The following is a 12,385-nucleotide window of genomic DNA, read 5'->3' on the forward strand; positions in this document are numbered from 1 at the left end:
CCCATCTCCCCTACTGGGACATAGGGTGCTGTCAGCACCTCATCAGAATCCTCTGTTCTGGGTCAGACTTTCATGTTAACCATTGGTATAATCCATCTACTTGGTGTCAGTTTCGAGGTCACATTGCTAGTGTTCTTTGGCCAACCTCTCTTCCTCTTTCCCTGGGGATTCCATGTTAGCATTTGCCTGGTGATGTTGGTACATTGCTTGTGCAGGTGACAATGTTACCCTAACTCCATTCACGTGCTCAGCAGACAGAAGCCCTTCCTCCCATTTGGCACTGCCATGTGCCCCAGTGACTCAGGTTTCAGTGGCGTCACATGGACTGAGGGTTCAGTGAACGAAGGTTGACAGGTGAGGGATGTGGGTGAGTTCCCCACAGTGACACGGCATTAAGTGCTGCTTTGCCTTGTTACTCAGGTATGGCTGGATCCAGGAGCAGTTGGTCGCCCTCCCTCGGGTGCATGCTCACCCCTCTTGTGGGAGAAACCACACCGGGGTCTACACCATTTCAAGACCACTGAGCTCAAAGTATGATGTCTTCTGCTATGAAGGTGGGTGATGACTCTTCTGCAAAGGCATCTGAAAGGGAAGCTCAGCTCAATGTCAAAAGGGATCTGATGGGGAGGCCCACAGTGTAAACCGTTCACATGGAGAGATTCCATTATGAAATAGCCTGGTGGAATGACTCAATGATTCCAAAGAAATGGGGTGAGAGGGCTCCGTTTACAAAGGGATTTAATGGGGAGATGTTCTCAATATAAAGGGAATGAGGGGGAAGATTCATTTTAAAGGGATCCAATGAACAGGATCACTGTTTATTAAAGATTTTGATTGTGGACACTCACACATTATAAAGGCACCTGTCAAGAAAAATCCTTTTTACCAGTGATCCATTGGAGACAGTGCTGGTGTACTGGGGTCTAATAGGGTGATTCCCTCACTTTAAAGGGATCTGATGCAGAGACTCCCTCGCAATGGAGGGATACAACAAGGTAACTGTTTCAGGATAGAAAGGGAGGAGGAGACAGCATAACAGGATGTGATGGGGAGAGGGGGTGTAATAGCATGATGAGGGTCGTGTTGGGGAAACATTCTCCATATTAATGTAAAGATATTGAAGATATGTTCTCAGATGAATAATGATTGTTCACCCCTTCAGAAATGTAAGCAGCTCATTCTGTGTGTACTGGGAGGCAGGGGTATGAAGCAACTCCATGCATGTGTGCATCTGTACTTGTGTACAGAGTGCGTGTGTAAATTTGTGTATGTGTATGTGTTTGCGTGTGAGTGCACGTGTGTCTATGCGTGTGTGTGTGAGTGTGTGTCTGTGTGGTGTGTGAGTATGTGTGGGGTGTAGACGGTGTGGGGAGGGTTGGAAGGGGGCGTATGGGGCTTATGGGCAGGCTGGGGTATGGACATCAACACTGAACAGTGATTTTATATCATTCAGATGACAAAAGCTGTACCTTGGAGAATTCACCAACAGACATACCTACTATTCCACCCCACCCAGTGGAAACTGAGAAACAGAACTTTACAACCCTCTCACAGAACAGGATGTCCACCAGTTTACCGACTGTCACAGGTACCTCCGGATTTTGAACTTTTCTTTCGGATACTCCTGATTCCCATTGCTGGTGACTGCTGAGCATTGTGGATTACTGGAGTCTGTCATTCTTTCCAATATTATGTAGCGCATCTAACATTTCATTTACTGCATCTTGCCAGTCTGATGCAGATTTGAAATGTACAGTATGAGGGTGGAGCCACAAACAAAATGGTCCCAAAATGATCTGTTGTGTGTAATGGACGTTGTTAATCTTTTAGAGACAGATTCATCTGCTATCTGTACAGTGGGAAAATTATGTACTGTGTGTGTGTGTGTGTGTGTGTGTGTGTGTGTGTGTGTGTGTGTGTGTGTGTGTGTCTGTCAGTAAGGACTATCTATCCCTTTTCAACAGTACCATCCCATCATCTATATTGATTAATAATGTCCATTAACCATGTAACAGATCACATTCATCTATAAAGTAAAGAAACACATCGACCTGCTCACACTGATCCTTTCATGTATAAATACTGGTCAATATCAAAACTAACTCCCCTGTGACACGACTGGCCACAATGGTCCAACACTGATCTGTTGTGTTGGTACGTACGCATAGTGTAGGCATGCAGATTTACAAAGATTGTAGGTTGTGTACAACAGTTGTTACAGACACACCACGTTAGTGATTTAGTGTCAAAGGCAACGTTGCCTCACAGTGATTGAGTCTGAGTGGTAGAGAGAATGCAGGAATCATGGTTGTGAATAAAGAAAATGAGAGAGACACAGCAATTGTGCCTGTGTGGTTTCTTTGGAATGATCAGCAAGGATTTCCAGCAATGCAAGGGTCTATATACAAACACAGTGACTGACGTTTGTGTTTAATGGCATGCTAGGTTCAAAGGGATTGAGTTCAGTGAAATGAATATTACCAACACACATTTGTGTGACACAGTGATAGTGGTTTCTGTGTAATGAGTACAACATACACACAGTGATAGTGGTTTCTGTGTAATGAGTACAACATACACACAGTGATAGTGATTTGTGTGTAATAACAGTCACAGAGTGATAGTGGTTTGTGTGTAGTGGAATCTGCAGACACACAGTGATAGTGGTTTGTGTGTAGTGGAAACTGCAGACATACAGTGATAGTGGTTTGTGTGTAGTGGAAACTGCAGACACACAGTGATAGTGGTTTGTGTGTAGTGGAAACTGCAGACACACAGTGATAGTGGTTTGTGTGTAGTGGAAACTGCAGACACACAGTGATAGTGGTTTGTGTGTAGTGGAAACTGCAGACATACAGTGATAGTGGTTTGTGTGTAGTGGAAACTGCAGACATACAGTGATAGTGGTTTGTGTGTAGTGGAAACTGCAGACACACAGTGATAGTGGTTTGTGTGTAGTGGAAACTGCAGACACACAGTGATAGTGGTTTGTGTGTAGTGGAAACTGCAGACACACAGTGATAGTGGTTTGTGTGTAGTGGGTACCATAGTTTCAGGCTGAGACCCTCACCATTGTGTTTACTGAGTGATTAGCATTCCAGACATTGGTGGGTTGTGAATCATGGACACACAGTGATTGTGTTTTTTCTGGGGTTTTTTTTCAGTCAGAGTTTAAGATTTAAAATGATGGTGTTTTGTGTGGAATAGGCACCACAGACCTACACTGTATGTTCTTTATAGTTCATGGGAATATACCACCCTTACTGAGGTGTTATAAGATCAATTAGACAGTCAGCCAAATGCCATTCAAAATTGACATGCGAGTCAGGATTTAGTCCCCCAGGTTCTTGGTTTTATTGCATGACAGCATGAATAAGGAGTGAAACTGAGAAACAACAAAATACAGACAATTCCCACATTGTTTCATTCACACAAGTCATTATAGATAATTAAGTAAGAACTTAGTTAAGTTTCCTGCAGGTAAATTTTACAAGATTCTGATAAGTAAATACTTCCGATAGTATGTATAAACCATTAGCATCTAGGCTAGTGTCCAATAAACTCAAAAACGGCATTCTATTTCAGTAAAATCTTATTGATATCTTTAGACTAACTTCTAAACAGTATAACATAAACTTACAAACAATGCTTCTGCTAGGGAAACAACAGGATGGCTTTAGATCCTAATCTAAACCTCTGGCCTTTTGCCCGTCAATGTGCTTTCCTATTTACTGTTTCTTGGCAGCACATAATACACATCTGAAACTGCTCATTTTAAAATAAAACTTGAATGTACTTAATCACATAGAAAAACATAAATCCATTGCTTGAAAGGGAGAACAGTGAATAAGTGATACCATAACGGCCTAGACAGTTTCCCAATGATTGCAATTTTTGCCTATACTAATACAATAAGCACACAGCAGTTGCATTTGTAAATCATCAGCTTTGTGGAGCACAGTGATTGTGTCATTGATTAACAGGAACCCATTTTCATAGGGATTTTTGTTTAGGGCATAAAGGATAATGCGATTGTATCTGTCTGTAGTGGGCATTACGGTGTTTTTGTTTGTGACTGAAGGGGACTGCAAACAGCACCTATTACACCGGCCTCAGTCATCTTCAGATTAATAGATCATGGCCACATTATTGGGCAAGAGAAGGGGATGGGATGAGGGTCTGAAAGGGAATAAAGGTCTTGAGGATCCTCCCAGGCTCAAGGAACTAACTGCCCTGACCCTGTTTCAGCGAGGTGTTGGTGACAGCAGGCTGAGAAAACAGCGCATAACAGCACAGTGCACGTTCTTTGGCCCACAATGTTGTGCCGACTTTTTAACCGACTCTCAGATCAATTTAATCCTCCCCACCTGAAAGTTCCCCACTTCACTAACATTATATGCCCATCTAAGAGTTCCTAATGCCTCTAATAATCTGCTTCTGCCACCATCCCTGGGAGGCCATTCCACATAACTGCCACTCTCTTTGTAAAGAACTTACCTCTGATATCTCCTCCATGACTTCCCTCCAATCACTTCAAATCCAAACATTTTGCATGCATTAATTATTTACGCCCTCAGAAAAAGGTCTCTGGCTATCCACTCCTATCATCTTGCACGCCTCCAACAGCTCACCTCTCATCCTCCATCTCTTCGAAGAGAAAAGCCACAGTTTGCTCAACCTGTCTTCAAAACACATGGCCTTTAGATCAGGCAGTGTCCTAATAAATCTCCTCTGCACCCTCCCTAAAGTTTCCTCATACTTCCAGTAATGAGATGATCATCACTGAACACAATGCAGTACTCTAAATGTGGTCTAACTAGGGTTTTGAAGAGCTGCAACATTGCTTTGTGGCTTTTGAACTCAATCCTGTCAACAAACCACACAACTTCTTAACAACCCTACCAGCTTTTGCGGCATCTTTGAGGGTTCCATTGAAATAGAAGCTAACTTTTGTGCTCTTCTTTCATTTTAAACAGATCTAGAACCGACAACGGTTCCACTGGCAGAGGACCGTGGGGTTTTTACTGGCACCACAGTGGGAGCAGCCGAACCCTTTGCACCAGTGCAGACTGATCCCTGGACAACCGCAGTGCTCCCACTATCGGAAACACTCACAGAATCGGCTTCCCCCAGTGTGCGGCTGACCAGACTAACATCTGCCACAGCTCCAGGATTCACAAGGAAAGCTATCCTCTCACTCACAAGGCCGGAACATCTGTTAAACAGCCTCTCTGGATCTCCAAGTACAAGAACACACACCATAGGGGTGGTGGATGGCTCAGGATCTGCTGCTGGGAGAGAGCCATACAGTGAGTCAACAGGCCAGACTCCATTGACCTGGGATGACCACATGACAAAACCTACCTCAGAGACAGACTTGCCCACCACTGGGTCGACTGCTCTACCCTCTCCTCCATCTCTGCCTCTCGACGACCGCCAAGCAGTTAACTTAGGCACTGAGGCCGAACTGCGAGCCAACCACGTAACAGAAATCCCATTTTCTGCAGAGTTGCAAAGCGAGCCAGAGGTAGGTTTTGCAACTATCAGGAGAACTGCGCTCCCTTCCCCTCTGGCCTCAGACAGCAGCCCAACACTTGCTGCAACCCAAGAAAGGAAAGAGCACACTAGGCTCATCAGTGAAGTACCGTCAGAGTTGGAGCTCGTTAAAGCTGAACCTCATTCAGATAGTGTCTCAGTGACCACAGGTAGCACCACTCCCCCTTCCCCTCCCACTGCACCTGTGGACAACAGCCTCAGGTACAACAAGGAGGTATACAGCCCCAAGGGTGAATCAAACAGTCTGAATTCCCATTCAGACCCGACGGATTTCTCAGAGTTTCAGCTCAGTACTGAAGGTGATCCTGAGAGTGCTTCTGGTCTTTTCACATCGCACAGGCTTACTAACCTCTCCTTTGACCCAGCAGCTGTCACTGTGCTAGACACAACGTGGGCACCTTCCAGCTCACCCTCCTCTGAGTCTCGGGGCCAACCTGCCGACAGTGGGAATACTCCCGAAATCTTGGACTTTTCCCCTACAGAGATTCGTTTGGATCACAGTACGGGGTTAAGTAACGAGTTAAGACTGGCTGCCTCAGCCTCTGCAGAGACGTCTGTCCCATTTGGAGAAAGTGGGAGTACATCTGATATACTGAGCTTAGAGACACAGGAGACTGCAACGAGATTTTCCCAAGAGATCACCATAAATATTGAATTGGCAACAGAACCCAGCAGCCAACCTCCTGACATTAATACATCAAAGAGGACGTTCGATCCTCCAGTGGGATCCACTCTGCAGGCTGTTGATTTTGACCTGACCCGGTCTGTGAGACCCCCTGACCACTCCTCTGCTGTTGCCATGCCCTTTGTCACTACCCAGGAGCCAGTGACTTCCACTCTGCCTCCTTCACCGGAAGTGCCCCCCATTGTCCCATCAACCATTGCCAAGAAGGAGGTAAACCAAGTTGAGTCCTCTCCACACACCACAGTTCAACCAACACACACCAGCCCAGAGCTGTCAGGCACCACAGAAGTCTACTCCACCATTGTCTTTGGACCAACCACTTCATCACCTATAGCAACCAGCCAGGTGTACCAAGTGTCATCGTCTACAGTGGGACAAGAGCAGAAAGGTGAGCTTGCCTTATGGAATCACTCAACAATAGGCTTTCCCTCTCCCCACTTTCTTGTTCTGGCTTCTGCCCCCTTGCTTTCCACTGCTGATGAGGGTTCTTTGTCTGAAACATTAACTTTCCATTTTCTTCCTTAGATGCCGAGTTCCTCCAGTGTATTTTATGTGTGTCTAAAGATTTCCAGCATCTGCAGATACTCTTGTGTGCATAACAGGATAGGCTGTAGTTGCCTTCAAACTGCAGATTTATACAGGCTTCCTCAATCACACTTTAACCAATGCAGTTATCATAATGGTATTACTGATCATCAATCGTGTTACAGAAACATTCTTTAGAGCAGAACTATCTGTAAGCTCCATCTTCATTGCCACAGCCCTGATGATGATAACTTACAATTCATAATGATCAGTAATTCAACCCCTTCTCCTATTGTAAAATTTACTCTTGCTGTATTCCATAAAGAGCATTCCATCCGAATGCATTAAGGCTTGGAGTGCTAACTGTTCTGCACATGACCCCAAGCAAAAGCCAAAAGTTGAAGCCACTGTTCTGCACATCACTGAAACCAGCCTTTCCTCCATGGATCCTGCCACCCCAAGTAGAGCAGCATCATCAAAGCTGGCAGCCGCTCCAGGCATGGGCATCTCTTTTCTCCATTCCCGCTGGGCAGAAGACACAAAACCCTGAGAGCTTGTACCACCAAGCACAGGACAGCTTCATGCTGCTGTTGTGAGACAATTGAATGGTTCTCTATACAATAAGATGGACTTTGTCCTCACAATCTTCCTCATAATGATCTTGTATCTTCTAATTTACCTGCACCCCACTTTCTCTGTGGCAGTTACACTTTATTCTGCATTCTGTTATTGATTTATTTTGTTCTACCTCAATGGTCTGTGTAATGAATTGATCTCTGTGTACAGTATGCAAGACAAGCTTTTCACTGAACCTTGGTTTATTATTGTCTCATGGACCAATTCAACACATTTCATTTCAATTCATTTAATTTCAATTCAGTTCAAAGCAAATGCATCTAACTGGAGAGCCTGCATTTGATACTTTCCTTGTTTCATTAAATGTTGCTGAACATTAGGCTTCTCATCCCTGCCGTAACTCTGGCACTCTAACCTCTTCTTTCACTCCTGGTCACTAGCGACCCCCTCCTTCAGAATCAGGTTTATTATTACTCACATATGTCAAGAATCATGTTGTTTTGTAGCAGTACATAAAAGCTTTTATCAGTTACAATTAATCAATCAATAAATAAATAAACGAAAGGGGCAAATGAGGAAGAGCGAGGTAGTGTTCATGGGTCATTCAGAAATCTGATGGCAGAGGGAAAATGCTTTTTCCTGAAATGCTGAGCAAAGCTCTTCAAGCTCCAGTGTCCCCTCACCAATGGAAGTAATGAGAAGGGGCATTTCCAAGCTGGTGAGGGTCCTTATTGGTGGCTACCTCCTTCTTGAGGAGCTGCGGTTTCTACTCCTTCCCTACTGGCTTTCCCTCCTGTCGTTCGTTAATATTGTTCACATGCCCCATGCCTACACTCCTTGGAAATACAACTTCTCGTACAAGAACACAAGAAAATGGGAGCAAAACTGGGCTCAGCCCCTCAACCTGTCCCCACCCCTTCAGTCCTCGTTAACCTCGATCCTCCTCCCCATCCCTACACTGATTAACCCTCACCCTCCTCCCCACCCCTTCACTCCTCGTTAACCCGATCCTCCCCACCCCTTCACTCCTCGTTAACCCGATCCTCCCCATTCCTTCACTCCTCCTTAACCCGATCCTCCCCACCCCTTCACTCCTCGTTAACCCGATCCTCCCCATTCCTTCACTCCTCGTTAACCCTGTTCCTCCTCCCCATCCCTACACTGATTAACCCTCACCCTCCTCCCCACCCCTTCACTCCTCGTTAACCCGATCCTCCCCATTCCTTCACTCCTCGTTAACCCCGATCCTCCTCTCCCACATCTTCACTCCTCGTTAACCCCGATCCTCCTCTCCCACATCTTCACTCCTCGTTAACCTGATCCTCCCCATTCCTTCACTCCTCGTTAACCCGATCCTCCCCATTCCTTCACTCCTCGTTAACCCCGATCCTCCTCTCCCACATCTTCACTCCTCGTTAACCCCGATCCTCCTCTCCCACATCTTCACTCCTCGTTAACCTGATCCTCCCCATTCCTTCACTCCTCGTTAACCCTGTTCCTCCTCTCCCACCCCTTCACTCATTAACCCAATCCTCCTCTCCCTTCCCTTCACTCCTCGTTAACCCCGATCCTCCTTCCCCTCCACCACTCCTCATTAACCCCGATCCTCCTTACCCTCCCCTTCACTCATTAACCCAATCCTCTTCCCCTCCCCATCACTCCTCATTAACCCTGATCCTCCTCCCTCAGCCATTCACTCCTCATTAACCTTGATCCTCTTCCTCCTCCCCTTCACTCCTCATCAATTCCGAACCTCCTCCCCCAAACTTTCGCTCATCATTTACTCCGATCCTCCAACCCCACTCTTTCACTCCTCGTTTACCCTGATCCTTCTCCCCCTCCCCTTCACTCCTCATTAACCCCAATCCTCCCCTCCACACCTTCACTCCTCGTTAACACTGATCCTCCTCCCTTTCCTCTTAACTCATTAGCCCCAATCCTCCTCCCTACCCCTTCATTCCTCATTAACCTGATCCTCCTCCTACACTCCCACTCCTCCTTAACGCTGATCCTCCTCACCCTCCCCTTCACTCCTCATTAACCCCTCCCCTCCTCCCCTCCCCTTCCCTCATTAATCCCGATCCTTCTCCCTTTTCTCTTAACTCCTCATTAACCCTGATCCTCCTCCCCTCAACTTCACTCCTTGTTAAGCGTGCTCTTCCTTCCCCCCTTCACTCCTCATTAACCCTGATCCTCCTCACTACCCCTTCACTCCTCATTAACCCCGATCATCCTCTCTATTCCTTTACTCCTCCTTAACTCCAATCCTCCTCACCCTCCCTTTCACTCCTCATTAGCCCCAATCCTCCTCCCCCTCCCTTTCACTCATTAACCCGATCCCCCCACTCCCTCATTCCTCGTTAACCTCGATTCTGCTCCCTCTCCCCTTCACTCCCCATTAACCCGATCCTCCTCCCCCTCCCCTTCACTCCTCATTGACCTCGATCCTCCTCCCTCAGCCATTCACTCCTCATTAACCCTGATCCTCCTCCCCTCCCCTTCACTCCTCATTAACCCTGATCCTCCTCCCCTCCCCTTCACTCCTCATTAACCCCGATCCTCCTCACTACCCCCTCACTCCTCGTTAACCTGATCCTCCTCCCACACTCCATCACTCCTCCTTAACCCCAATCCTTCTCCCCTCCCCTTCGCTCATTAACCCCGATCCTCCTTCCCCTCCTCATTAACCCCGATCCTCCACCCCCACCCCTTCACCCCTCATTAAACCTGATTCTCCTCCCCCACGATAGTCTCCTAGTGATAGTGGTTTGTGTTTCATGGGTAAGACAGACACATGATGATGGTGGTTTGTGTGTGTAGTGGGATCTGCAGAGTACAGTAATAGCGGCTTGTGTGTAGTGGAAACTGCAGAGTACAGTGATAGTGGTTTGTGTGTAGTGGAAACTGCAGTCACACAGTGATAGTGGTTTGTGTGTAGTGGAAACTGCAGACACACAGTGATAGTGGTTTGTGTGTAGTGGAAACTGCAGAGTACAGTGATAGTGGTTTGTGTGTAGTGGAAACTGCAGAGTACAGTGATAGTGGTTTGTGTGTAGTGGAAACTGCAGTCACACAGTGATAGTGGTTTGTGTGTAGTGGAAACTGCAGACATACAGTGATAGTGGTTTGTGTGTAGTGGAAACTGCAGACACACAGTGATAGTGGTTTGTGTGTAGTGGAAACTGCAGACACACAGTGATAGTGGTTTGTGTGTAGTGGAAACTGCAGACACACAGTGATAGTGGTTTGTGTGTAGTGGAAACTGCAGACACACAGTGATAGTGGTTTGTGTGTAGTGGAAACTGCAGACACACAGTGATAGTGGTTTGTGTGTAGTGGAAACTGCAGACACACAGTGATAGTGGTTTGTGTGTAGTGGAAACTGCAGACACACAGTGATAGTGGTTTGTGTGTAGTGGAAACTGCAGACACACAGTGATAGTGGTTTGTGTGTAGTGGAAACTGCAGACATACAGTGATAGTGGTTTGTGTGTAGTGGAAACTGCAGACACACAGTGATAGTGGTTTGTGTGTAGTGGAAACTGCAGACACACAGTGATAGTGGTTTGTGTGTAGTGGAAACTGCAGACACACAGTGATAGTGGTTTGTGTGTAGTGGAAACTGCAGACACACAGTGATAGTGGTTTGTGTGTAGTGGAAACTGCAGACACACAGTGATAGTGGTTTGTGTGTAGTGGAAACTGCAGACACACAGTGATAGTGGTTTGTGTGTAGTGGAAACTGCAGACACACAGTGATAGTGGTTTGTGTGTAGTGGGTACCATAGTTTCAGGCTGAGGCCCTCACCATTGTGTTTACTGAGTGATTAGCATTCCAGACATTGGTGGGTTGTGAATCATGGACACACAGTGATTGTGTTTTTTCTGTTTTTTTCCGGTCGGACTTTAGTAATCGTACTTTGTGCACATGGAGAACACGATGTTCATGGGGGTCTATAGATTTAAAATGGTGGTGTTTTGTGTAGAATAGACACCATGGACCTACACTGTATGTTCTTTACGGGTAATGGGAACATACCACCCTTACTGAGGAGTTATAAGTTCAGTTAGACAGTCAGCCAAATTCCATTGAAAACTGACATGCGAGTCAGGACATAGCTCCCTAGTTTCTTGGTTTTAGTGGCCATGTTACTGGGCAAGGGAAGGGGATGGGATGAGGGTCTGAAAGGGAACAGAGATCTTGAGGATCCTCCTAGGCTCAAGGAACTAACTGCCCTGACCCTGTTTCAGTGAGGTGTTGGTGACAGCAGGCTTGGAACATAGAACATAACAGCACAGGACATGCTCTTTGGCCCACAATGTTGTGCCAACATTTTAACCTACTTGCAGTTCAACTTAATCCTCCCCACCTAAAAGCTCTCCACTGTACTAACGTTATGTGCATATCTAAGAGCAAATAATGCCCCTAAGAATCTGCCTCTACCACCACCCTGGGAGGGCATTCCACACACCCACCAACCTCTGTGTAAAGAACTTACCTCTGATATTTGAGGAGAAATTTGCTAAGGCTACTGGGGAGACTTTAAACTAGAATGGTTGGGGGGTGGGAATCAAATTGAAGAGACTAGGGGAGAGGAGGTTAGTTCACAAATAGAGAAAGCTAGTAGACAGTGTGTGAGGGAGGATAGGCAGGTGATAGAGATGGGGAGCGCTCAGACTGAAGATGTAGGGGAGAAGGAAGAAAAAAAATAATAAAGTTGTTTGCATTGTTAGGGATAAATAGAGAGCAAGAGGTGGAGAATTTCTCAAATGCATCTATTTTAATGCTAGGAGCATTGTAAGAAAGGTGGATGAGCTTAGAGCATGGATTGATACCTGGAAATATGATGTTGTAGCTATTAGTGAAACATGGTTGCAGGAGGGGTGTGATTGGCAACTAAATATTCCTGGATTTCGTTGCTTCAGGTGTGATAGAATCAGAGGGGCAAGAGGGGGGAGGTATTGCATTGCTTGTCAGAGAAAATATTACAGTGGTGTTCTGGCAGGATAGATTAGAGGGCTCATCTAGGGAGACTATTTGGG

General features: G+C 46.1%; 1 protein-coding gene across 1 annotated transcript in view; it reads left to right on the forward strand.

Moving 5' to 3' along the window:
• Positions 1 to 12,385, forward strand: part of LOC132397114 (mucin-2-like) — a 77,509-nt gene that overhangs the window by 29,018 nt on the left and 36,106 nt on the right. Inside the window, exons 3-5 of the mRNA XM_059975427.1 lie at positions 421 to 554; positions 1,454 to 1,588; positions 4,977 to 6,629. Of these exons, the coding sequence (XP_059831410.1) occupies positions 421 to 554; positions 1,454 to 1,588; positions 4,977 to 6,629 (1,922 nt within the window). The remainder of the gene's footprint in view (positions 1 to 420; positions 555 to 1,453; positions 1,589 to 4,976; positions 6,630 to 12,385) is intronic.

This window comes from Hypanus sabinus, chromosome 7 (assembly GCF_030144855.1).
Source record: "Hypanus sabinus isolate sHypSab1 chromosome 7, sHypSab1.hap1, whole genome shotgun sequence".
NCBI lineage: Eukaryota > Metazoa > Chordata > Chondrichthyes > Myliobatiformes > Dasyatidae > Hypanus > Hypanus sabinus.